This window comes from Durotheca rogersii (assembly GCF_024521655.1).
Source record: "Durotheca rogersii strain YMJ 92031201 chromosome Unknown GGS23scaffold_3, whole genome shotgun sequence".
Taxonomy (NCBI): domain Eukaryota; kingdom Fungi; phylum Ascomycota; class Sordariomycetes; order Xylariales; family Xylariaceae; genus Durotheca; species Durotheca rogersii.
In genome coordinates this window covers 132092-158080 of record NW_026251234.1, presented here as the reverse complement: position 1 = coordinate 158080, position 25989 = coordinate 132092, and the positions used below count along the sequence as shown (strand labels likewise).

The 25989-nt window shown below is 57.3% G+C and overlaps 7 protein-coding genes across 7 annotated transcripts; 2 read left to right on the top strand and 5 right to left on the bottom strand.

The window, feature by feature from the left end:
• Nucleotides 1–3185: 3185 nt before the first annotated feature.
• On the bottom strand, nucleotides 3186–4710 carry GGS23DRAFT_271827 (uncharacterized protein). The gene has a single exon (XM_051512448.1). The coding sequence runs from the start codon at nucleotides 4114–4116 to the stop codon at nucleotides 3244–3246; it is 873 nt and encodes a 290-aa protein (XP_051375151.1). The 5' UTR covers nucleotides 4117–4710; the 3' UTR covers nucleotides 3186–3243.
• Nucleotides 4711–9296: 4586 nt separating this feature from the next.
• On the bottom strand, nucleotides 9297–10233 carry GGS23DRAFT_271761 (uncharacterized protein). The gene has a single exon (XM_051512447.1). It carries the CDS (start codon nucleotides 10004–10006, stop codon nucleotides 9329–9331), a length of 678 nt encoding a protein of 225 aa, XP_051375150.1. The 5' UTR covers nucleotides 10007–10233; the 3' UTR covers nucleotides 9297–9328.
• On the bottom strand, nucleotides 10234–12364 carry GGS23DRAFT_271760 (WD40 repeat-like protein). Its single transcript, XM_051512446.1, has 2 exons — nucleotides 11886–12364; nucleotides 10234–11829 (listed from the first exon to the last, which is right to left on the bottom strand). Exons 1-2 carry the CDS (start codon nucleotides 12158–12160, stop codon nucleotides 10461–10463), a joined length of 1644 nt encoding a protein of 547 aa, XP_051375149.1. The 5' UTR covers nucleotides 12161–12364; the 3' UTR covers nucleotides 10234–10460.
• Nucleotides 12365–12512: 148 nt separating this feature from the next.
• Nucleotides 12513–16234, top strand: GGS23DRAFT_550693 (P-loop containing nucleoside triphosphate hydrolase protein). Its single transcript, XM_051515302.1, has one exon. The coding sequence runs from the start codon at nucleotides 12604–12606 to the stop codon at nucleotides 15601–15603; it is 3000 nt and encodes a 999-aa protein (XP_051375148.1). The 5' UTR covers nucleotides 12513–12603; the 3' UTR covers nucleotides 15604–16234.
• Nucleotides 15675–16387, bottom strand: GGS23DRAFT_271710 (Acylphosphatase). Its single transcript, XM_051512444.1, has 4 exons — nucleotides 16284–16387; nucleotides 16159–16189; nucleotides 16000–16082; nucleotides 15675–15896 (listed from the first exon to the last, which is right to left on the bottom strand). Exons 1-4 carry the CDS (start codon nucleotides 16293–16295, stop codon nucleotides 15747–15749), a joined length of 276 nt encoding a protein of 91 aa, XP_051375147.1. The 5' UTR covers nucleotides 16296–16387; the 3' UTR covers nucleotides 15675–15746.
• A 168-nt stretch (nucleotides 16388–16555) lies between these two features.
• Nucleotides 16556–18777, top strand: GGS23DRAFT_614872 (uncharacterized protein). Its single transcript, XM_051520683.1, has 3 exons — nucleotides 16556–17326; nucleotides 17447–17898; nucleotides 17978–18777. The coding sequence occupies exons 1-3, from the start codon at nucleotides 16764–16766 to the stop codon at nucleotides 18388–18390; spliced, it is 1428 nt and encodes a 475-aa protein (XP_051375146.1). The 5' UTR covers nucleotides 16556–16763; the 3' UTR covers nucleotides 18391–18777.
• Nucleotides 18778–19579: 802 nt separating this feature from the next.
• On the bottom strand, nucleotides 19580–21798 carry GGS23DRAFT_614864 (uncharacterized protein; the record flags this gene model as incomplete). Its single annotated transcript, XM_051520682.1, has 3 exons — nucleotides 19580–21126; nucleotides 21202–21552; nucleotides 21685–21798. The coding sequence occupies 3 exons, from the start codon at nucleotides 21796–21798 to the stop codon at nucleotides 20227–20229; spliced, it is 1365 nt and encodes a 454-aa protein (XP_051375145.1). The 3' UTR covers nucleotides 19580–20226.
• Between the last annotated feature and the right edge of the window lie 4191 nt (nucleotides 21799–25989).

The window sequence follows — 25989 nt, the reverse complement described above, 5'->3', positions numbered from 1 at the left end:
GCGAAAGCCACGACGAACTCGTCACCAGCAAGGAGCTCAGCTGGCCGCAGATAGACTGCTTGAACCATCACGTCGTTTGCTTACTTTGCACCCTCTTCGAATCCATCATCACTCCCTTCGGAATGCATGGCTCGGTCAACCTCGGGCACACCACCACTCTGATCTGATTTGTGACATAACCTACGTACATACCTACCCGGGTGGACAGACAATCTATCTAACGTCTGTTTGCACCGAACAACACGCACGTATCTTCTAGAAATTACCAGTTCGCAAACCTGCAAACAGCCCGGGGCCCCCGGCTGACTGACGATCCTCTCGGATCAAGCCACCGGCGACAGGTAGCCGCACGTACGACCTAGAGTCAGTTCTGTCTGCGTGGCCGACAACCACACGTGGGCATACCTAAGTAGTTATACAGTAAACCCGGGCAGGCGGCGGCGCAGGCGGCTTACGGCTTACTACCCGGCCGCTGGCCAGCAGCTGGGCCCATCCCATCCTCCTCCTGCTTCCCTCAGGATCGCAGGCGGGCGGCGGGGACCCCTAGGATCGACTGCCGAGCCTCCGCCCGCGCGATAGAGTGCTGATGGACCGCGCACCGCCACGGCCTTTGAGACCGGGAAAGAGGCGCTCACGTAGGTGGGTAGATAAGTACGTAGAGAGAGGTAGAGAGAGAGAGAGAGAAGATGATGAAAAAGAAAAAAAAAGAGAGAGAGGGACAGTCACCAGATTTCCGCCTCGGCTCCCTTCCTCCCCTTCCTGTCAGCAGCCGCGCTCGACGCCGCGGACAACAAACACATGACTCGCCCGGCCGCCTCTTGTCCTACGTAGGGAGGTAGCTTATCCGCAGGCCCCGCGGCATCTGGTCTCTCTCTCTCGCGAGAAGGAGGGAAGGGCGCGCGCGCGCGCGAGAGAGAGAGAGAGAGAGAGAGACAAAGTCGCCAGGTGCGACGTCGTCTTATCCCCCCCTCCCCCGCCGGGATGCCCGTAGTAGCAGGTAAGTAGGTATGCCGGGCTAGGCACGCACTTCTCTCACCTCGGTGGTGAGCCGAGAGGCGCATATGCAGCGAGCAGCGAGCTGCCGTGGAGTGAATGGGGCCAAGGACGCGAGCCTGCCCGCGCCGGCAGGTGGTAGGTAGGTAGCGGGACGCGCATGCTGTGCGCACGTACCGAATGCGCACGCGTACGCTCGGCGAATGCGCGGCGGCGCCATTCCCGAAAGAGGAGGAGGAGGAGGAGGAGGCAGAGGCGGCTCTTCTTCTTGTTGTGCTTTCTTCGCTGTCTACCACCACCAGAGCGAGCGGGTTGGGGGAGGGGAGAGGAGGGGTAGGGGAAAGGGAAGAAGGGAGGCGAAGGGAAAGGGAGGAAGGGGAGGGGTCAACGCATTGCTCATCTGTCCGTATGTCCGTCCGTCCTGTCTGTCTCGCTGTCTAGGTAGCTGTGGGCTGTCTTGATGTGTGAGATGATGCGTACCTAGGTAAGTATACCGAGAGGCATGCAGGGTGAATGGAATGGTATACCTACCTACCTCCTACCTAGAGATAGGAGGGGTTATTGCAGGTGCCGACACCACCACCGCCGGCGACCCTTTTTTTTTTTATACACCACTTGTACGCGCACGAGCACCACCGGCATGCCTCCCTGCTTACCTAGGTAGGTATCTACCTATCTAACCCTCGCATCGACCGCAACAGAAACCTGTTTCAACGATTCACCTCTCTCTCTCTGTGTCTCCCCTCTCCCTCGCTCGCCACGCGCCCGTTTCTGCTTTTTGCTTCTGCCGCCGTCTTCTTCTTCTGGAACATCCCCGGCCTGCAGCGAGGCAAGTTACCTAGGTAGGCGGGCAACCTCAACACCAACTTCTCTCTCTCCCCGCTCCGCCTACGCGACGCATCCCGCACGATCAGGGGAACCCGAGAACATACCTATCTACCTACCTACGTGCACCTAAATCTACCTACACCCACCGTCTTCTCCACCATCAGCTTCTTCTTAGGTACTACCCCAAGGGATGGATGGATGCATGTAGGCTACGCACCCCCACACAGGCTTCACGCGACTATCGTACACCCTCCATAGGGAAGTTCCGTAGGCATAGGTAGGTATCTATATTCTATGTACCTGCCTAACCCAGGATGCATGTAACAGCAGAGGTGCTGCTAACTATAGGCAGGCAACTCTACCCGTGCGCGCGCATGAACTTCTGTTCCAAGTATAGAACCCCCCCCCTTCTCCTAGCCTCTGCCGGACGAAGTGGACGGCCCGGCTACTGCGTACTAAGGTTAGCTAGCTGTCGGAGTCATCTCCCGCTGTCGAGTGCGCAACGGCCGTCGTCGGGTCTTGGATCGGCAAGCCAGCCTACGCACTACCTAGGGGGGTTCTATTCTCCCAGCAAATACCCAAGTAGGTGCTGTGTGTGTGTGTGTGTGTCTCTCTCTCTCGGGTCACGTAGAAACAATACATATCAAGTGTGTAGCATGCGCGCCATCGTATTCAGACTATCTAGCCGAAGGCAAATTCTCTCGAGCGTTCTAGTTAGGTACTACCGGAGGACGAGGCAGCCTCGCACACCTCGCGCCCGTATCCATGTCCGTATTCCCATCCCGCGGAGGGAGGTAAAAAACTAAAGGAAGGGATTATTTCTCAGTAAGAAAAAAAAACCCCTTCCCGAAATCTGTCTCGATATCGATCGATCGAGTAGCAGAGAAGAAGGAAAGAACGTCGAGGAGAGAGAAGGAAAAAAAGGTCAACACAGGAGATTGTCCACTAGAGGCTAAGGTGCCTCGTGTGTCCGGGTATTTCACCACCGATCCGCAACAAAAAAAGAGATAGAATCTTCCTCTTGAACGCCTTGGGACCCTGCCTCCCTCCCTTCCTTCTTCCCACCTTCCATAGCCCTAGAAATGATATATCGTCGATCCTGGAATGAAGGAAAAAAATAAGGGCAGTAGAAGAAAAAAGGCAAACGTGCCTCCCCCAATCCTCAGCTATATTCCTGGTGGGTTCCGGCCGCCAAACCCTCTAATATCTAGGGTCTGGATAGAGTTCGTCCGGTGCGTTCCACACCGACGACGACTCTCAGTCGGTCGGGGTTATCCGAATATGTACATCGAAAGTGCCGTGTGATTATGTGACCTTCCGCCCAAATCCCCGGCGCGATCTGGTGATGATGTAGGTAAGTATCTCCGTATGTCCTCGGTCCTTGTTTTTATTTTATTTTGTTTTAATTTTTTACTGTTACTTTTAAATCCATAACGGCTCTAAATCGGGACGCTCCGGTCGGAAGAAGGTCGAGAAGAGGCCGTGAACCTCGGCTAGGTAGTCCTCCGGTCGGAATCGGCAGAGCCCCTGCGAGAGGAGCGCTTGCTCCTCCTCGTCTATGGCCTGCATCTTTTCCCTCACCCCTAGCTCCTCCGCGAGCTCCGTCACCTGCGCCAACTCGTTGCCGAACGGGTGCTGGGACTCGGGATACTCCACCTGCCGGCGGAAGCCGGGGCGCACCGGCGGCGGCGACGTCACCGTGGGGACCGCCGGGGTCGAGTTGACCGACGGCTTCCTCGAAAAGGTCCCGGACGAGACCGAGGTGGCTGTCGTCGAGGTCGAAGACGAGCGGGAGAGGGTGAAGCTGGCCTTGGTGGAGATGGACTTGACTGATTGATTCGAGAGGCGCGAGAACTTGTTCACTAGGTTGTCGTACGACGCCTTCTTGGTATGCGACGGCGCGCGCTTCGGGATGCTCGGGGCCTCCTCCGGGTTCGACGTTGGCGACTTGTTTCCGGGCGCGACGAAGTAGCACGAGAGATGGTTGGGCTCCGGCGTAGTAGGCCGTCCGTGTGCCGATGGGACGTCTGGGCTCGTCGGCGGCGACGATGCGCTGGTCCGCGGGCTATCGGAGTAGTCGTCGTCGGACTTGGAAGATTCCGTCGGCGAAGATTCCGACCGAGGGTACAGGTCTGGTGCGTTGAAGGCGAGCATGTTCGTCGTGTGCGTGAGCGCCATGGGACCAGAGATCTTGCTACGAACCGTGGCCTTGGTGGTGTTGCTTCGCTGGGGCAGAAGGCTCGCGTCGTGCGAAGGCTGCTTTCGCCTCGTCGTGAAAGCGCGTGCGAGAGACATCTTGGCTGACGGGGTTTGCCTGTCCGCGGTATCTTACGGCAGCGATGTACTGGTCGAGTTGCGGGACGGCCAGAAAGACTTCCAGCGTATGGCGCGCGGAACTTCGGAGAGCTGACCTGGCCGGGTTGGGGTTATGTAGTGTTATGTAGGTAGTGTTACCTAGCTGCGGGAATGCGGCAGCTCAGACTCTCGTATGCGAGCTCCCACACAATTATATTGTCAGGAAACGCCGACGTGAGGGGCAAGCCGCTGTTCGAGTTGGCTAGGTGCGCGAGCCTGCTTCGAAGCGCCAAACGTCGTCTGGGGACAGGTGAAAGGTGCAGGTTAGACAGACCAAACTCGAGGGTAGAGGGAATGATTGGCGAGAGCTGGGACAATGTGACAGTCCCGAAGTGGGCAAGCGAGGGTCCAGTTGAGAGCAGGACGCCGTGACCTTGGCCAAGCCGGTGCGGGCTGGGTGCTGCTTTTGGGTGTGCTCGACCAGAGCCTGTGCAGGGCACGATGTTACACTAATTAGGCAGGTGGGCGACGTGGTTGGCCGTGCCGAGACACACTGATGTGATCCTGTGAGATCGCGGGGTGTATCGTTACTTCGGAGATGATCTAAAATGCCCAAGAAGCGCCCAAAGGTGGCCGAACCAAGTCCGGGCGAGGAGGGGAGGTTGCTATGGCTCGCCGGCGGTTGACACTTAGGAGGCGGCGGCGGCGGCGGCTGGACTTGTAGTGATGCCCCAACGGGAATTCCCCCACGTAAATTGAGGGAGGAGAGAGCTGGTTACCGACCTAAAGTCGCTGGGACTGCCGAGATGGAGCGAACTGGGTGCTATTCGTGTGTGCGTGCGTGTGTGCGTGTAAGTGTCTGTGGGTGTTGTGGTGAACAAAATCGAAGTCTCTCTCCCAGGGTTGTCAAGGTGTGGGTGGGTTGTTAAAACTCTCATGAGATTCCCTTAAATAGAGGGCGGTCCCGCGGAACTTGTCAAAGTCTGCAACGGGCGTATTCACTAAACGATCGCCGTGGATGATGATTGTTGGCTGTACAGTCAGAAAGGAGTGGTGTTTGCTTAGTCCTTGGTGGAATCGGATATTCCTTTGGATGGACGCGCGTGCTGGTGAAAGGGCTTGTGTGGGTAGAACGAAACAGTGAAACAACCAGGTTCCCGAAGTGGTCAAGGATAGAGAAGAGCCAAACGGGTCTTCTGAGCGAAAGGAAGGACGGCGGTCAGCACCCCCAGAGAGACTTTGGTTTGCGAATTCGATACCGGCGACAGGCCCCGAGGGACAAGAGAGAATGAGAGTAATCTGGAAGAAGAATCCCAGGAGCGAGAAGGGAAGAAGAAGGGAAGCAGGGAAAGAAAGATGAAGAAGAGGTCCTCCGCTCTTCTTAGATGAGAGGGAACGCGGCCAGCAGAAGAATAATAAGGCGCACCGCAGGCTTGTCGAACAAGTACCACGTCTGCCAACCCTCCATCACACCTCTGGGACCGGGATAAAGAGCAAGAAATAACAAGACAAAAAAAAAAAAGACATTAAAAAAATAAAAAAGAGGGCCTCTAGGGCGTCTAACAAGGCCCAGTTGGGTACAGGGCCCTTTCTCTCTCCCCGTCGACTTATTCCCCCGGCAGGGCGTCGGGGGGGAACCTAGGGCGGAGGCCAGCCCAAGGTTGCAGGTACTGAGGATTCTGGCTAATTCGGATGCAGAGCGTGAGGGACTTGAAACGGGTATGATGTACCGTCTACCAAGGTTTGATTTCCCTCGCATGTTCTTCGCCCTCCGCGACCATGGGATAGAGGGGTTGCATGGATTGATTCACTCGCACACCGGCCGGGTTGGAGGTACCTACATAGCGCAGTACACGGTACCTGCGATCGGGGGAGGATCGACCTGCGCTCCCGCCGGACTACCGATTTGTACCGAGTACATGGCTATTCCGGGCAACATGGAACAGCCAGAACAGTCCAGATTCCCTTTCTTCTTCAACAATCTCCTGTCTAGACACATGGGACACGCACCCAACGCACGCATACACACACTTAGCTAGCTAGCTGCCTTTGATGAATGGGCCCTCCCTCTATTGTCCCGTTGTTCGACCCTGGATAAGGGAGGGGGTAAGACAGAACCCCCCCCCCTACTTGCCGACTGTAGGCGGTAGCAGCAGCGGCAGCGGCAGCACCACACTGACGGGCAGCATCTCCGAGGGCCAGAGCCAGGTAGAGAAGACAATGGCGAAGGGCGATCCCTGCGGGAGGTTCTTTGCATGCAGTAGGGGCACGCGGTACCAGGTACATATCTTTTTTTTTTTTTGGCGCCGGATCCCCGCTTGGGTTAGCGCTGGATGATGGGGTTGTCCATCTAGGCGAGGTCCCCCCCATCTGGCAGCCGCGAGCGTATTGGCCGACCGGACTCCCACCCCTGAGCCCTAGGAGCTGGGCAGGCAGCGCACCACCGAATCAGGCGTCGCCGCCAGCTCAGGCACCGCGCTGCTCTGCGCCCGGGGCTGCTGGCGGTTCGCCGGCTTGGGGCCTGATGGGGTGTTAGCCAGGTCGGCTCCAGTGACGAGAAGTGTCCACGCCACGCTGGCCCGATTCCGTGAGAGCAATGGGAGTGGAATGCGCCAGAACGTTGCCGTATGGAGATACCTAATGTGGTAGTAGTCCATGAGTAAGAGATGGGTGCTGTGCTTACTTGCTTCCGCTGCCCCACGCCATATGCAGGTACCAATTCCAAATCCGGCCAGTGAGGAAGCCAGCGCGAGCAGAGCGGGTCTCGCTTGGGGGCTTGTCGAGAACTCGACCGGTCCAATCAATCACCCTCGGCCGCCGACGCGGCACGATGACATGCTCTGAGGGGATATATTTCGCTGTGCACGCACACACGCTGCACAACTCGTCCCGATCCTGCAGCGCAATATTAATTATCTTCATACGTGGCTGTTCCCTCTGCGACTTGCGACGGCCCGGCCTACACATTCGGCTTTGCGTCTGTCACTTTATTGACTCTCGACCTTGCTCATTCATACATATATACACATATATGTGACGGGTATTGACACTTGATTGGTATTGGCATGTCACGTAAGTGCTGCTACATCGTAAGTGAGTACCAGGTAGGTAGGTGGGTATACCACATCTATGAGTATGAGTACACACGTCAAGAGCTGGCCCGGGAATCTTCCATCTACCGGCCCCGTCCAGGCGCCTGAACAGCTCAGATCGTGCAATTTACCGCGTCCAGGGAATCCGGAACCCACACCCCTTCCGCCCCTTAGCCTTCTCCCCCCCTCTCTCTCTTCTGTTCTCCTCTCGCTCCCTCTCCCTCGCTATTGCTCTGGCTTTTGCTTCTCCCTCAGCTCGCGCGATGTTACCGCTAGGGCATGGCGACATTGGGGACCCGATCAACCGGTGCTTTTCGTGGTGTGTTATCCCCCCTTGGCGAGCGGTCCACCGAGCGACCTTAATTGCTAGACAGGGGGGGGGGGAGGAGGAAGAGAGGGAGGGCAGGGGGGAGGAGGACTGCGAGGTGGCTTCGCCACGCCTCGCAGGATAGCGTGTTATCCATTCCCCTGAATTCGTGGCAAGACCCTGTCCCTTTAGGCGACCTCACATTGATTGATTGACGGCGCATGGTTATCGGAAGAAAGACAGACAGACGGACAGACAGACAGACTCAGGATCTGCTCGAGATCGGGCCATCAGAACCGTGGCGAGACGGACAAAGAGTCGAAGAAGCCCGAGAAAAAGAAACAGGCTTTCCTCTTTTCAGCATAGAGCGAAGAGCGGAGAAGCGGAAACACGAAACGAAACAGCCTACTTTGCGTACCTACTACCAAAGTAGGTATATCACATCGCGTCCACGCGTTGCTGGATGCACACATCCATCATTCCCTTAGTGCTTATAGGTACCACCCTCCCTCTGCCAAACCCTTCTGTGCATTGCCGCGTCTCAAGTGTAGTTCGCTGTAGCTAACTCCGGTTAGGCCCGTACGTGGTTAAGGTACCTACTGGGCACTTAAGCCAGAGAGAAGCCGGCGCAGGCGGGGGGGTTCGTGCAGTTGAAACCGACCGGGACCCACACCGACACAGGTCGTTTAGGCATTTCTATTAGGTGCTATGCGTGTACCTACCTACCTCCCCAGGTACCCAAGCCAGGCAGCGGTAGGTACCTACTTACCTGGAGGTCGGCAGGTAGGCTGTTGCCAGGAGGTAGGTACCTACCTGCCCAACACGCAAAGGCAATCGACCTAGATACTACTACGCGGGTACGCAGCAGGCATGTACACACGTAGGCAGGGGGGTGGTACTGCGAGAGAGGTCGCTACGGCGTAACCGTAACCTTCGTCGTCATCGGGGTGCCGTTCGGGGTGCCATCGGGCGACGACGGCATATCATTGGCAACTATTCGCAAGCGGCCATCGGTCGCGGCTTACTCGTCGCTGTTTCATCTCTGAAGCCCTCCTGTCCAAACATTTCCCCCCTCCCCTCACTCTTTGTGCTTGTATCCGTCTTTACTCCTCTTGTGCCTTTCTCTCACACGCCAACGCTCCGCTCCCCTTTTCTCTGGTAGAGCATCCCCACACCTACACACAAACCACACACAAACTACACACCCACACACACGTTCTATCCGTCACATGTGACATGTGACAGGAGTTGGTTGGTGTGTGGCGGGTGTGTGTGCTCTGGAGCGTGCGCGTGTTATATGTGGGAGCGGCTCGAGGCTTAGTTGTCTAAGACGACCGGGGGCGAAGGATCGCGAGGGGATTAACCGCGAGAGACGCTGGCCCGGCAAGCCGCCGCCGCCCCCGGCTGCCTATCGCTCACCTCCTCGCTCGCTCACGACACCGCCGTCTCCTGCCCCCGTTCTTACTACTGCTCGCCTCACCTTCGGTCTATATTGCCCTCCGTACGCGCACCAGCACGATGCACGTAGATCCGACATGCGCGTGCATATTACACACATACATATATTACCTGCATTGCACTTGGCTACCAACCTCCGTACGCACCTGTAGACTCAACCCGGACGTGGCCCCCCTTCCCTCCGGATTAGGCAAGCGAGCATGTATCCCGCAAGGGGTTGGGGAACAGACTATCCTGAGTGCTGCTGGCGCTTCACATTTTGGCGCAGACGAGCATCGCCTGTCTTCCTAGTTATTACCCCCTACTTCTATGTCTACGCACCTTGCCTACATCCGGGGCAACAAGATATATCTGCCTACCAAGAAAAAAGTCGAGGGGGGGGAATTGCCTTAGACAAGCGAACCCCTTCCAGTCCCCCTTCCAGTCCCTGCACTCCTGCGTTCGTGCGTACGTACGTACATACTTGCCTACATCCCGTACATACCTGTATATCCGGATGTGTTACCGATCTGCTCTTGTCTCGCATGGCCTCCTCTCCCTTGATTAATCGGGGTCGGGCACGGGTTACACGTGCCACATGTGTTCCGTTCGCGCTGCGCACCACCTCCGCCCACTCTGTTGGGAGTGAACCCCTGCCCACACCGGATGGGCGAAGGAGACCTTGAAACCGCCGCAAGTAAGGCGTCGACGTACATGCGTGCCGGTGCGATATCATCATCCGTCGCCTATCGAGGTCCTCTCCTTTTTTTTTCCCCCTCTCTTTGTAAAGTCTTACTACTCTCTCCAAAGGGGGGCCGTGGTAAAAACCAGGTGTGGATGTCGAACCCGGACCAGGCCCGTCTGCGTCGCCTAACCATCGCCCACCCTCCTTGCCTAAAACAACCAAACGCCCCAGAGATCTCGAAACGCACCTGTGCGCCGATCGATTTGCCTGATCGACCTGCACCGGCAGTAGGGAGATGGTAGCAACGGTAGCAATGGGTAGTAGTCGTGGTAACAGTTTGTCTTGCCGCAACACGCGAGGCCCCGGCATCGTCTCGTCGACTGCGGTGGTGAGCTGTCACGGGGGCATCTCGTGATTACTATTCATTATCAGGATATCGTGTTCGAGGCAGACCTCGCCTATCTTTTTTTTTATTACCTTGCACGAAGCCTCTCGAGCCGTCCCCCTTTCATCATGGAAAGATGCTCTTCCAGGCAGGCATGTCCCCCCTCTCTTCCCTTTTTTTTTTCTTCATCAAACCTGGTTGCCTACGGAACCAGATCCCACCACCACTTTCCGCAATACTCGGTTACCCATTCGCTTGTTCATTCATCCGAAACCCTCGAGGCCAGAAAGATATTCTAGACCCCGTAACCGACACGTAGCTGCGTCCCGAGCTGAGCTGGCTCGGTGATTTGAATCAGAACGTAGAATGCGGCAAGCTGTGCGACAACTGTGGTACGCACAGCTCCCCTCACACATTGCGTCGCTTCTACTGGCGCACCTAGTCTTCGTCCATGGACTCGGCGTCGCCGTCATCTTCGCCGTCTGAGGAGCGCTCGTCCGCCTTGACACCGATCAGCCTCTCCTCGACCGTGTCGTCGGCGGCGCTCGAGCCCGCGATCTTGTGCGCGAACGCCTGGCGCACCGCGGCGTTGGTGCTCGTGTCCCAGATGTGCATCGTGCCCTTGCTGCCGGCGACGGCGAGCCGGAACGCGACCTCGGCGTCGGGCGCGAAGTTGGCGGCGAACACGCGGCCGACGTCGAGGTTGCGCGCCACCACCATCGCCGGCCCCGTCGGCTGCAGGTTCCAGAGCTTGACCGTCTTGTCCGTCGACCCCGTCGCCATGAACCCCGGTATGTGCGCGTTGACGTCGAAGGCTGACAGCGACTCGTCGTGCGCCTGCAGCGTCCATACCGGCCGCGACGCCGACGGGCTCGCCGGCGCGTTCCGCACGTCGTGGTAGTGCACGATCCCGTTCTCCGTCGACGCGAAGAAGTAGTTGGCGTCGTGCGGGTCCCACTGCACGTTCTCAACGTCGCTCTCCACCCCCCACCGCCGCGGCTTCGCGTCGGGCGCTCGCATGTCCGCGGCCGCGATCGTCCGGTCGTAACTGCCGCTCAACAGCACCGTCGACTCGACCGAGTGCCACGCCAGCGAGCAGACCTTGTCCGTGTGATATGAGTACGACTTGGCGCACTTAGCGGTATGCAGGTCCCAGAGTTTCACCGTCTTGTCCGCAGATGCCGAGGCCAAGAGATTCCGGTGATTCCTGTTGGCGGCGAGGGATAAGACGGCGTCGACATGATACTCGTCGTTCGCCTTCTTCTGCTTCTTTTTCTTCTTCTTCTTCTTCTTCTTCCCCTCTTCCTCGGAGTTAGCCCCTTGGCCCAGGATCGCGTTCGGATACATGCAGTCCACCGTGTCCAAGTCCCAGACCTCGATGTCCGGGTCCATCGTGCCTATCGCGACGAAATTTGCCCTCGAGTCTTGCGCCACGCTGGGTTTCGAAACAGGTATGTCTAGCCACTCGACGCAGAGGGGTATCGCCGGAAGCAGGATATCGTGGTGCACGTAAAGATTGTCGGCTTCATCCTCGTAGACGTAGACCTCGAGGTGCGCGAGCTCGTCCTCCACCTTGGCGGCCAGCAGGAGGTTGTCCGTGGCCAGGATCTGCAGCTCTTCCCTGTCGTCGTCCTCGTCATCTTCGCCGTCGGGTATCGTGATGTACGGGTCCTCTTTGTTGGATGCGTAGTACGTTAGAGATTTGACCCCGAACATGTCCATGCTCTGGCCCTCGGCGTCGTCGTCGTCGTCGTCGTCATAATGTTCCAGGTCGTACTCCTTGAGGTCGTCGTCGTTTATGTCAATGCTTGGGGTGTCGTTAGTTACCACTGGGGGTTGCGGTGAACAGAACAGTGAACCCACTCTTCGGCCTCTTCATCATCCGGCGCTGGGGCTTTCTCTTCCCCGTTTCCGGTGCCTTTCTCGGCCGAACTCTCTTTGCCGTCGTCATCGCTGACGTCGTCGCTATCTTCTTGCTCTTCTCGCGCTCCTCTCAAGTCTTCGTTCGCGTCGTCGAGCTTCAGCTTGGCTAGATTGGCTATCCTGTCGAACTCGGCTTCGTCAATGTTGTATTTTGCGGGGAAGGGCGCTGCAAAGCCTCGCGGTACCCAGGCGGACGTAGTGATCATCGACGACATGGCCGGCTCCGGGCGACTTTGCTCGTCGAAGCTTGGCGGAATGCGAGGGTGGAATTCCAACCAGGCCCAGATAGAAGCTGGGTGACGAGGGACTGTTGAAGGTGTCTGCAAATCTACCCAAGACGATAGCCAATACAAAAATTCGAGATCAAATTTTGGCGGGGCAAGTTATCGATAAGACATAGGTAGCTTGCTATAGATAGGAAACGGTAACGGTAACGGTAAACGGTGGGTAGCGATAGCAGGTAGCGGTAATGGCCGCAATGCTGACAGCTGATAACGATAAGGTAGGTAGCGCTTGAATTTACAGGGGAAACAAGTAGTAAACATCGGGTTGCCTTAGCTGTTTTTGCCTTCTTGCTCTCTCGGCTCTTTTTTCACCGCTGCCTCGACGTACTTGCTCGCCTCCCTGGCGATTCGGGGGAAACAATTATACGTCTACGATGGAAAGGGATAGGGACGATGGGAGTTTCAGCCCCAAGAGGCGCAAACTGGATTTCAACCCTCTCCGTTCCGACGACCGCTACTCTGTCCTCCCCAACCGCAGCCATCAACAAGCTCGAGCACGAAGTCGCTTCGCTAACGATACCTCATCTCGTGCCTCCACTCCCCGCGCCCAGTCGAATTACGCCGCGACTCCCAAGAACCAAGAATTTGACGGTCCAGAGCCGCTGGCTAGTGTCGACGAGCAGAATGCCCTCGATCGCGACTGGTACGCTGGCGACGAGACCGGCGGGCATACTTTTGGCGACGACTCCCACAACCCTTTCGGGTCCTACGACACATCATGGGTCGATCAGCAGCAGCGGGAGGCCGATATGGTCGAGAAGAAGACCGGGAGACACATGAATGCGCGCCAGTTACAGAAGCAAAAGGATGCCGACGCCTGGGAGACCAACCGTATGCTTACGTCGGGTGTCGCGCAGCGACGGGGTCTAGGCGATGATTTCGACGACGACGATGAAGGGACGCGCGTCCATCTGCTCATCCACGACTTGAAACCCCCCTTCCTCGATGGCCGGACTGTGTTTACGAAGCAGCTAGAGCCCGTACCGGCCGTCAAGGATTACCAGAGCGATATGGCCGTATTCAGTCGCAAAGGGAGTCGCGTGGTAAGGGACAGGAGACAGCAGAGAGAGCGCCAGCGCCAGGCCCAGGAAGCGACAAACATGGCTGGTACGGCCTTGGGGAATATCATGGGTGTAAAGGAGGATGAGGGCGACAGCGCCTTGCCGATCGCCGCCGAAGAAGACGGTCCGAAATCGGGAAGCAACAAGTTCAGCGAGCACATGAAAAAGAACGACGGCGCAAGCGCCTTTAGCCAGAGCAAGACGTTGAAGGAGCAGAGGGAATTCTTGCCTGCATTCGCGGTGCGAGAGGATCTGCTAAGGATCATTAGGGACAACCAAGTCGTCATCGTGGTCGGCGAAACGGGCTCGGGAAAGACGACGCAGCTTACGCAGTTCCTGTACGAAGACGGCTACGGGAAGATGGGCATGATAGGCTGCACGCAGCCTCGACGAGTAGCGGCCATGAGCGTGGCGAAGCGTGTCGCCGAGGAGATGGAGGTCCCTCTGGGAAGTACAGTCGGCTACGCTATCCGGTTCGAAGACTGCACCAGCAAAGACACGGTCATAAAATATATGACTGACGGAGTTCTCCTTCGAGAATCGCTAAACGAGCGCGATCTGGATCGATACTCGTGCGTGATCATGGACGAGGCCCACGAGCGAGCCCTCAACACGGATGTGTTGATGGGGCTATTCAATAAGATCCTGCAACGGCGGAGAGACCTCAAGTTGATCGTGACATCAGCTACCATGAATTCGAAGCGGTTCTCCGATTTCTTCGGCGGGGCCCCCGAGTTCACCATCCCCGGCCGAACATTCCCGGTCGATATCATGTTCCACCGGTCGCCAGTGGAGGACTATGTCGATCAAGCCGTTCAACAGGTGCTTGCGATCCACGTATCCATGGGGGCCGGCGATATTCTAGTATTTATGACGGGCCAGGAGGATATAGAGTGCACGTGCGAGTTGGTACGGGAGCGCCTGGACGCCCTGAACGATCCCCCCAAGCTTAGCATCCTGCCGATATATAGTCAGATGCCTGCCGACCTTCAAGCCAAGATCTTCGACCGCGCACCGCCTGGGGTGCGCAAGTGCATTGTGGCCACCAACATCGCCGAAACCAGTTTGACGGTGGACGGTATTATGTACGTGGTGGACGCTGGGTATTCTAAATTGAAAGTCTACAACCCCAGGATGGGTATGGATACCCTTCAGATCACCCCAATATCGCAAGCAAATGCTGGCCAGCGTGCCGGCCGAGCCGGCCGAACAGGTCCCGGCAAGGCCTTCCGCTTATATACTGAGAAGGCCTTCAAAGACGATCTCTACATCCAAACGATACCCGAAATCCAGCGGACGAACTTGAGCAACACGGTGCTCTTACTGAAATCCCTCGGTGTCCGAGACTTGCTCGACTTCGATTTCATGGACCCGCCGCCTCAAGACACCATCACTACTTCCCTGTTTGACCTCTGGGCCTTGGGTGCGCTGGACAACCTCGGAGAGCTAACAGACCTAGGCTCCAAGATGAACGCGTTTCCCATGGATCCGCCCCTGGCAAAGCTCCTGATCATGTCCGAGGAGTACGGCTGCAGCGAGGAAATGGTGACCATCGTCTCCATGCTATCTGTGCCCAACGTGTTTTACCGTCCAAAGGAGCGGCAGGAGGAGTCGGACGCCGCGCGCGAGAAGTTCTTCGTTCCCGAGTCCGACCACCTGACCTATCTCCACGTATATTCCCAATGGAAGTCCAACGGCTACTCTGACGGCTGGTGCACGCGGCATTTCTTACACTCCAAGTCCCTTCGCAAGGCAAAGGAAGTCAGGGAGCAGCTCCTCGACATCATGAAGATGCAAAAGATGCAGATGATCAGTTGCGGGACAGACTGGGACATTATCCGCAAGTGCATCTGTTCGGGCTATTACCACCAAGCCGCCAAGGTCAAGGGGATTGGAGAGTACATCAACCTGCGCACCTCGGTGACTGTACAGCTGCATCCTACTAGCGCCCTATACGGTCTCGGGTTTCTACCCGACTACGTGGTCTACCACGAGCTGATCCTCACCTCGAAAGAGTACATGTCGGTCGTGACATCTGTCGATCCTCACTGGCTCGCGGAGCTGGGCGGCGTATTCTACTCGGTAAAGGAGAAGGGGTACTCGGCCCGGGAGAAGCGCATCACGGAGACCGAGTTCAACCGCAAGATGGAGATCGAAGCGAAGATGGCCGAGGACAAGCGGAGGTACGAGGAGCAGAAGCAGCAGGAGGAGGAAAAGGCGGCGAAAAAGCCCCCCCCGGAAAAGGGTAAGAAGATCATCACGTCGGGAGCGGTAAAGAAGCCGGTAATGAAGAGGAAAGGTAGGGGGTTTTAATCAATTGTCGGCCTATTTAGAAATACCGTAGCGAATAACCTCGTCTATATCGAGGGCCCTTTGGAATTTCATAACATAGGGATGGAGCCTATCCCTGGATCACTTGCTCCTCGAACGCCAGTACTTGGATATGCCCTCGCTCTCTACCGCCGCACTACAAATAGTTCCTCGCCCTCCTGCACCTCTCGAGACTCTTGATCCAGCCTGACGACACGCGCATGCGTCGGGCCCTTGTCAAGTTCCTTGAGGAACAATCTGATAGAATGCTCCTCCCCTTGGGCTTCGCCTTCGACCTGGATGGGTGTAAGCAAACACGCCTACTCTCTGATAATCCATATAGGAGATGATGTGAATTTGGGACTTAGCGGGTTAATGAAAGGGATCTCGGTCGCCTACCTTGCCATTCTCTGTGTTCCGACACCATCCTGTGACGCCGTGCTCGGCAGCCTTCTTATGGGCGAAGTGCCGGTAGCTGACGCCTGTTGCAATGTTAGCATGGCTCGTACGCAGTCAAGCTAGAATCTACATCGTAAAGCTACGGGACATTGTACAGACCCTGGACGCGGCCGTGGGCGAGGAAGTAGACCTAGGCATTCGTCAGTTTCTCTGCTTCCTGCGCTATCTGCCAAACTCCCCCCCCCCCCCCCCCCCCTTTTCCTAGAATATGGGATCTCACACACTCTTTGTGACATCTTAAGGGCGGTGTCGCGGCGCGAGATATTGGATGCACAGCAAGAGAGATAAGGAGGAGGGTTGGTTGGGGATGGGCTTACAGCTGCATTCCTGCACCTAGCTACCTACCTATGGGGGTTACAAAGGGCTCGGCATGCGTAAGGAGGGGTTTCGAGGTAGAGAGGGGTATCGGTCTAGAACGTATATGCTACTATGCAATGTGTAACGCGGTAACGTCAAGCCACAGTCACGTGTGGTATACCGCCTAAGGTGTGCGGCCCTACATGCTGACCGGTACATGTTGTCGTACCTCGTCGGCCTTCCTATATTACGTCGGATAAATCCGCCACTTCTTCCCACTACACCCAGCATACACAACACGCGACGTCAACGCCATCCCGCACTCCGGCCAATTCCCTCGATATCAGGCGTCTACCTACCACGCTTGAGAAATCTACCGACTCGCGTCGCCGACCTATCTACCCGCCATGGATACCGCGGCCGCGGCCGCGGCCACGCCACCGCCCCGGGTCGTCTTTCGAGGCAAGAAGAGGAAGATGTACAGGCAACGACCAGTGCCCGCCGTGAACGGTGTCAGCAAGGACGAGGTGTCGACATCTTCCGCTCCGCCGCAACCGCAAGATACCACCGCGCCGATAGCAGACGCTCTCGAAAAGACTGCGCCGGAAACCAAAGCTGGGGTCTCCTCGCACGGAGATGTGCAGCGGCAGCAACAGAGGCGGGGAGAGGAAGAAGAAGAAGAGGAGGAGGAGGAGGAGGAGGAGGGACTGTCGGTAGCCGAGGTTCTGCGGCTGCGAAACGCGCGGAAGTCGAGGCTCGGCGGCGTAAAGTTCGGCAGCGGCAATCATTCCTCTGCCAACGGCGATGCCCTGGCGACCATCAACGCTGCCGAGGAGGCCCTCGACGACCTAAGCCTGATGATACGTGAGGAGGAGAGCAAGGCCCAGGAGATGTCGGTCGCCGTGGCCGGAGTGACGAACCGCTTCGCGCCACAGACGGGCCTGGTGACCGAGCTGGCGAATAAGCATATGTGAGTTTCGCCTATTTCCGCGACGCCCCCTCCTTTCTCTGTTCTATTGCAAAGCAATATCCTTTTCAATCCTGCTATCGTTCTGTGCCGCACGCCTTTCGCAGCTGCTGATGAAGCAAGGGAGGAATATATAGAAGCCGAATTGGCCAGGCGACACAACGCCACCGCGTCACTTCCTGCCAGCCGGCCTGCCGCTGGTTCCTCCACCTCGCACGACCGTCCGCCCTCGTCGGGCTGGGGTGACGACCGGACGAGCCAAGGAACCTTAGCGATGGCAACCTCTTCGACCACGGCGAGGCCCCGGCCCGAGAAGCAGCGGAGCAGGGCCCTGCAGGGCCAGCTGATGGAGATCGACCTCGGCGACGAGGCGCGCAGCCGGAACGAGGCCCTGACGGCGCGCGCCACGCGCCGGCTGCAAGGCGAGGAGGTCGAGGAGGAGGAGGACCCGCAGGCTCGCCCCAAGAAGGTCCGGCTCGGCAAAGACGGCACGCCCTGGCGCCCGAGGAACAGGCGCGGCAGCGACGACATCAGGAGGGACCAGATCGTCGAGGAGATCCTTAGAGAGAATAGACGTAAGCTCCACCCCTCTCCCCCCCCCTCTCCCATCCTATTTCCTATATATATATGCATCGCTAACGTACAACCCCGCAGTCGACGTCTACGAAACCCCAGCGGACCCGTCCGGCGCGGGCAGCGCGGCGGGGGCGGGGGCAGGGGGCGCGGCGGGCGCGGCGGACAGCTCGGGGGCGGGGGCGGGCGAGGGCGAGGAGGAAGAGGGGGCGGCGGACGACCGGATCGCGGAGCAGTTCCGGCGGGAGTTCATGGAGGCGATGGCGCAGCGGCACCGGCGGCGGCGGCCGATCGCGGCGCCGTCGGCCGGCTCGAAGCCGGGCGGCGGCAAGGGCGGCGCCGCCGGCGCGCGCGGCAAGGGCGGCAAGAAGGACGACGAGGTCCTCCGCGGCCCCAAGCTCGGCGGCAGCCGCAACGTCCGCGCCGCCATGCGCAACATCCTCCTCGAGAAGGCCAAGGAGGCCCGCAAGGCGGGCGCCGGCGTCGGCCGCTGAGGCGCCGCGGAAAGCGCGGCGGGACGGACGGGCGGGGCCGTGCCGTGCTGCGGGGTGCTGCTTGTACGGGGCGCGGATGTTACTTCTCGTCTCTCGTTTAGCCGTTGCCCTGCCCCCGTGAGAGAGGGGAAGGGGGGGGGGGGCAAAGTAGAAGGTCTTCCCGATCGTTCCTTGGCCTGCGTCTGCGCGCTGTCTCGTCCCCGCGTTCTCCGATGGCGGTGGCCGCGGGGGGCGGCCGTATTGCATTCCGCATGCGGGCGCGGGTTCACGGGTGGGGAGTAGTATACTGGCAGACAGGGTAGGTAGGGCAGCTGGACTCGGGGCCGTTGGAGGAAAAGCGAACCCGGGCAACCGGGTCCGCGAGTTGGGTTGCCCGACCGGGGGGCGGAGGGGGGCGGGGGGGGGTCCGGCCCTCGGGGACCTGGAACCCCGGGTTTTTTTCACTTAATGTTACCTGCCTACCCGTCGTCTACCGGGTCCTTTCAACCCCATCCGTCCGCCCTATACGCCCCGCGCCCGCCGTGGCCCCCGAGCCCTCTTCTCCGTTTCCCTGCCCGCCTCGTCCACCCGTTCTCATGACCTACTTAGACAACTTTCCCTTGGCCAAAAACCCTCTTCCCCCGCGGTCGGGATACCAGGACGCGGGTATACACGTGCCGCGCGCACCAGGCACCGGCGATAGCTCCGAGTCCGAGTCAAAGGGTCGTTTTCTTATTCATCCTATTTTCGCTTTGTCTTGGTACTAGATAAAAATGAAGAGCGAGAAGAAGAAAAAGGACTATGCGAGTAGTAGCAGTAGCAACAGCGTTGAGTACGTATAGGAATATCGATAGAACCGAACCAGAAAACAACCTATATATGTGTGGTATGTAGTAGTAGCAACCTAACAGTTGGTATAGAGTATGTAGCAAGCCCTCCCTCGCCCGTCGCCGTTCGTCCGACCCTTCATAGAGTACCCCATAGCCGAGCTGGACGGATCCAACCAAGGTTCCAAGTTACAAATCCGAAGAAATGCAGCAACGTCGTCGTGCTCGTGGTCGCGTCGCTATATTTGTAAAAACGTCCGTCCCAGCCATGAACTCCGCCTATAAGCATCCGCGTAGCATTCTCTGCTCTGCAAAAGAGGACTAGGAAGTAAGAAAAATGTGCCAGCCAGCTTGCGTTTCGACGCGAGTCTTGTAGCAGTATTCAAAACAAGAACCCCCCCCCCCACCTTACGAATGTCATGCAGCAAAGGAAAATACGAGCAATTCTCGTCTCGACAGTTTCCGACGTTGAGGGGGAATTCATAGATAGCCCGGGTCTCTCCCGCGGAACTCCTGACCAATCGATCCTTCTCCGTAGCCCGAGATGAGAAAAAAGGGGGTGGTATAAGGAAGCGGCCGGTGGTATAACGGATATCGTCCTCCCCGGGGAATGTGGAAACGAACGAGTTCCTGGGGCTGGCCGATTCCAAATGCAAACGCTTTCTATACCCAGAATGCACCGATCCTATGTCATGCGATGTATCCCGTAACGGTGTATAAAGAGGAGGAGCCGCCCTACATCTTCGCAATCAGGCAATTCCGGGAGCGATCGCGAGCGCGTGTCCAGGTTTTCAGCACCGGTCTGGAATATCAGCTGGCGCTGGCCACTAATCAGCGTGGCCTTCTGTCGAGACTCTTTTATGGGGAAAGCCGCAGGGTGGTGTGGTGTTAGGTGGTGTGGTGTGTTGTCGGTAAGTCAGTTGGTGAAAGGTGAGAAATTGTCGATACCGAGATATGGATCTTGGGGGCTCCGGGCGAATGCGCAGCCGAATTACACGTGTCGGCCTAGACGCCAATAAGGCGAGCGTCTTCATCTGATGTCCAACTGGAACGGCTTGAACCTGCCACCAATCGTTGCACATCGTGGACATTTTCTGCGGGCCCCTTGCTCCTCCATCAGGATGTTGACGCAATCTCGGCATAGCCCGCAAATGCACTCGGTACAGGCGTAAGATTCTCTGAGCTTCGACGTCCTCTGACAAGCGGCACAGTATATGTGCACATCCTGGGACGAGTAACCTGGCGACGAACCTGCGAGTCCGGCGACCGCAATACGGAAGTTCTCTCCGCTCTCAGCGCTCTCGACAGACGGGAAGGGCTCGGGGTTCTCTTGGGCAAATGACGGTGGGGTAAGAGCTTGTTGCAGAGGAGAAGCTTGATAACCTTGGAAATGCTGATGGGGGAGTGGGGGGAGAGAGGCCCGGTGTATGGATATAGGAGATTGGGGCACCTGGAAAGTTAGAGAAGGGAAATGACTGTGCCGGTCACGACTTACAGGAGTCCTGTCCTCGTCTATATCCTCGGTGGCTGAGGCGGCAGCGTCGATAAGGTCCTCCCATCTCTTGCCGTAATCGGCCGCGGGCTCGACGGAATGGGCCTTGCGATCCACTCCCCCGGGCTTGAGACGCTCGTCATTTTGGATTCTCCTGAGCCAGTCGGCCGCCGACCCTCGCGACCTCTGTTTCTTGTGGCCGCGCTTGGTAATGGACTGCTTTCGAGGCCGATTAGGCCCGAGCGACCGCTGGAGCGGAGGGAGGGTTGACGAGCGGCCCGGCGGCGAATTCGACAATATCGAGGGCAGCAAGTCTCTGCGTGGTACTGGGTTTAGCGAGGAAAACGGTTCACTGGTTGGTTCGCTCGCAAGATGTATCGGGGGCAACTCTATCGTACTCCTCGGAATTCTTCGGCCGTCGTTGTCGGATTGCCAGCCCTAACAATTTGGGATCAGCACCCCCGCACCCGAAAGAAAAAAGAAAAAGTCCTTAGGAGGAAGGGTGCCATGTACCGCTTCGGCGTCCCAATCCGATTCAAATTTGTGCTGGCCGCCTAACTGAGCGAGGGCGGCAGCAGCACTCGCGGCAGGCAGCAGCGAGCCCCCAGGGAAATCGTCGTTATTTTTGGGCGTGCCGGGAGCGCTAGAGCCGTCTCGAAGATATGCATGGCGCTCGCGCGGGTAACCTTGACTCGGGTCGAGACCTGCTTGGGGTGGGCCAGCGGGATTCTGCGCCTGGGATCGATCCGAAGGGGGGGTGTTGATCATGAGCAGGAAGCTCTCCTCGGTCGCTGGGAGCTTCGAGATATAGTGCTCGGGATGCGCTCGACGGATATGCTCCTGCATAGAGCGATACCTCTTCTCCTATCCACCGACGCAGACACATTAGACCCCATCTACGCCAAGATTTACGCCGCACAGCCCCCGAGTCGCAGGACGAGAGAGGCGCTCTCTCCATCCCTCTCGGGGGCGAGTCAATGGGGTGAGCAGACTTACGCCGATGCAGCGCTTGCGGCAACTCGAGCCATCCTGATTTCTCAGCGGACAGACGACCTCGTTATTGGAGTCGGTAAGAGAGAAGGAGGACGTTAAGGACGATCGAGGCGGCATCTTGACTTGATCAACCCCGCCATTTACCGGTCGGGAATCGCAGGCGGGGGGGGTCCTTTCGCGAGATCGACACGATGTTGGCGATAAGAAGGACGATAGGTAGCGATCAATTGGCAATAAGTCCAGTATTTGCGAGGCTCGAGCATTCGACGGTCAGATGCGGTAGCGAGGGATGGCCGGGCTGCCAGTATAGCTCTAAGCTTCAATACAGGTGTTACATGAGGTGTTTCGAAGACTTGGGGAGTGGTGGTGGAGGAAGAGAAAGGATTGAGAGGATGACCTTATTGGGAGGGGGAGAGAGGGTAGCTGAAAGCAGTGGCATTTCCCAGCTAGATAGGTAGGTAGGTCGGTAGACAAGCAAGAAAGGTACATGCCTACCTACATAACCTAGGTACCTGCCCTAGGGAAGTGTGCCAGGTAGGGGAGGGGAAGGAGGAAGGGGAGGGAGGAGGAGGAGGAGGAGTTCAGGTTAGGGTGGACACACAAGAGTCAGGGTGGTATGGAGTAGAGGTACTTACCTAGAGGTAGGGATGTGGGCGGGAAGTACCCAATGTAGGCACATGTGTAGCGTATATATAGATAGGTACCTGCCTCTCCGTAGCTAAGCTGTGGCGATGAAGCAAGGTACACATGCCCTGGGTGGATAGGTACCTCCTAAGGCAGGTGGGTGTAGGTACCTACCGAGAGGTATGTACATCCTTGTGCTCTTGTGCTCCGGGGGTACGCACGGTAGCAAAGCAACAGTATGAGAGGGTTAGGTACCTACCTGCCAACAAAGAGCAAGTCCCTCGGAAGGGCGACAGGGGTCGGCACCTTGAACTGGGTGGGTGGTCGTCGAAAGCGGGCGATTCAGCCAGGCCCTATCAAAAGGCAGTATACATATACCCGCGTCTGCGGTATTGTACCGCTTCTCAACTTGCGCGATAAGCCGACCCGAGGGAGGAGGAAGATGAAGAAATGAAGAAAGGGAAAGGGGCGCGTTATCCCATTGGCTCCGTGCTATCCGCCTTCGTCACTACAGCCAGCCCCAGAGGCCCGCCGGCCAGCTTCGTCTCTGACTCGATCGGGGGATCGGTTCGAAGGGCTGGCTATTGGAAAATTGGGTGTGGGGTAGGTACCTTGCCTGGTGGGCGGAGGTAGAAATTGGTAGAGGAATAATGACCCCGTAGTAGTGATAATATAAAGAGAGAGAAGAGCCGGCGACGCCAGCATTACCCGGCAGTCATCGATGTGAGAAGGGGCTTTCTGTTTGTTCCGTCTCTTTCGAGCTATAGGTAGGCCCTTACAAAGCTTCGGTTCAGACTTACGTACTGCGGAGTGTGGCCGTGTAAGCCAGATCATCATCTGCTGCATTGGAATCTGACAAGTACCATTGCCTACCGACCTCCCTTTTCTCTTCTCTTTGTTTTCGTTTCTTCGGCCGCTTCGCCTCTCGAGGCGTGCGCAACGGGCAGAACCCAACAGCTCAGGGTGCCAATTGCTCCCTCACGGAAATGGTGGTGAGATGGGACGGATTGGATGTGACCTCACCTCGCCGAACAGAGCTGGAAGCATACGTGTAAGCAGAGCTGCCACCTATGAGATACGGATACCAACGACCTCTTCTTGTATGAGTACATACCTACTGAACTCAGCCTGCAGCACCCCTACAGCAACCCCTACATGCCACATACCCAGTAGCAGGAAGCTCGAGAGGCGCGAGGGGTTCTGCAGGTGGGTAAGGTGGGCGCACCGACCTGGCCTACGCCCCCCTTCCCACTCGAGAGCTCTCGCATTGGCTGAGCCGAGCCTGGGGGGGCGATACGATGGTCGATGGTGGAGGCGTGAGGGATGGCGGGGCACGTATGAAGAGTCGTGCCGGGTAGCATGGCGGGCAAGTCGTTTCATTTTCTGAGCTCCATCTCTCCCTCTCATCACTCTCACATGCATGTATCCCGTCATGTTCCACACGTCGTGGATGGATGGATTGCCTCCTCCTCTCCCACTCGCCAGTTGGAAGCGAGAGCTTGTCGCCTGTTGCCTGTCGGCGGGAAAGACAACGCAGGATCCGTGGCTAAGCTTCCTCGGCTTGATGACATCAGACATCAGTGTTAGGGAGGTGTTCGCTGCTCCCACGGCTGAGCTGACCGTCGTCGTCGTCGTCGCCGTCGGGTTCCTCCCAACCCAGACAATTCCTCATGTGGCTTTTTTTCCCTCTCGGGTTTTCTCGAAGCACACGCACGCACGCACACACTCTCACACGCTCACTCCTCTTACACGCACCCCCATCCTCATTCCAGGACCAAGCCCGATTTCCCTGGTTGGCTATGCCCGAAGGAGGCCCCAACATGGGTGCACTAACTACCCAACCTTCGCTCGTCAATGCAACCGGCAACGAGAGCTCCCACGAGTCCCCATGCTAGCTATCCTGGTCAGGTTAAGCGCACAGCTCAATCCTGTTTAGCGCTACCATCGCAAGTGCTCGGTAGGCCCGATGTGCCACCTATATGTAGATGGTTACCCTTTTTGCGGTTTTTATCCGACCGTCGGCATCGGGACCACCCCGAACTGAGTTGTTGGTGGCCGACGTTGGTATGTTGTCTAGGCTAGGTGCAAATCACGTAGGTAATTCGGGTCCAAGGGCGCGGAGATGTAGGGAGATATAAGCGTAGACCAGGTAAGCTCTACGCTGCGTCTACTTACCTAACATTAAGAACCCTGCCAGCCTAACCTCCGTATAGCAGGTAGATGGGTACCTAGGTATGCGCCCAAGGAAGTAGGCATCCGCACACGGCATAACAACCTTAGCTAGTATGTGCCCACCTTCTCGTAGGCTAGGTACCTAACCTAGCATGTAGCTACATACCTTAGGTACCTGGCATACCTTGGGTAGGTACCACGGGGTCAAGCATGTATTACATACACCTTACTACCACCTACCTCCCTACCTAGGTAGGGAGGTACAGCCCGGATGATGCCGCCTGATGCTCGTTCCATGCGGGGAGGGCACTTGGTAGATGTACTTCCTTGGGCTAGGTGCCTTACCTTAGGTACCTACCCTTAGGTACTTACCTACCTACCTCGGGTAACCTATTAATATTACCTACCTTAGGTACCTAGCTTCTACCCTACATATGTAGTATCGCCAGGGCAAACGATTTCCAGTACGAGCTTAGGCTTCAGCACACGGGGCAGCTTGCGACTTTGGACCTGCACGCGGGCGAATTGGTGCAAATGATGCCCCGTTACAGGCGCCGATCTTAGCCTATAGTATACGGAGAGCTTCAAGGGCGAAGCTTGGGAGGAGCCTTTCCTAATTGACGAATCCTTTTCCTCTCCCGACCGCGATGCGGTACTCCCATACTCCCATCGTCCCATGGGCTGGTGTCTGCCTAACCTAGGTAGGTACCTATCGAAGCAGGCGCTGCCCACCTCAGGTCGCAGCTCACTCCTCCATGCATGCAGCAAGTAAGCGCGCCTTGGGTGCCTCTTCCCAGCTTCCCGTCCCCTTTCCGTCGAATCAAGTTCCTCTTCTCAGCCGGGCAAGAATGACGATAGCCTACCCTTACGTAGTGCTTATCTAATCGATTCCTTGCCTTGGATACCTGTTTTTCGTAAGAGCTGCCTACTAAGGTACCCTGAGAGGTACCTGGCACCCAACACAACCCAAGCCGTCGAACGCGGGCTGTGTAGGTAGGTAGGTACCTAGGTAGGTAGGTAGGTAGGAGGTATGTATGTGCATCATGTACCTACCCATCTATCGGGTACTTAGGTAGGTACCTACAACCCGACTACCCGTCATCCCCGCTGTCCATCAATCCGCATCACCTCATCGTGTCGCCTGTCATCATGCAGCCGTCACATCGCATAACCCTTACCCCTTCCAGCCTTATCATCCTCACATGTGCTCGGGCCTTACCCGCAGCCTCATAGCATCCGAACCGTCCCTGTTTCAAGTACAAGTAGGTTGAAGAAGCTATGACATCTTCTCTTCACGAGCAGACGGCGACGAATCACAGCACACCTCAGCACCACCTCAACACCAGCTAACACCAAGGGGACCATACGGCGACCCGCTCCGGCTCGATATATCACCATGCCTCCAGATGACTGCTCATCTACTCAGAATGATAGATGTTCTGCCTTTTCTTAAGAATATGTCAACAACACCGCCATACCCCTCGGAAACCAGACCCCCCAGTCCCTCTACAA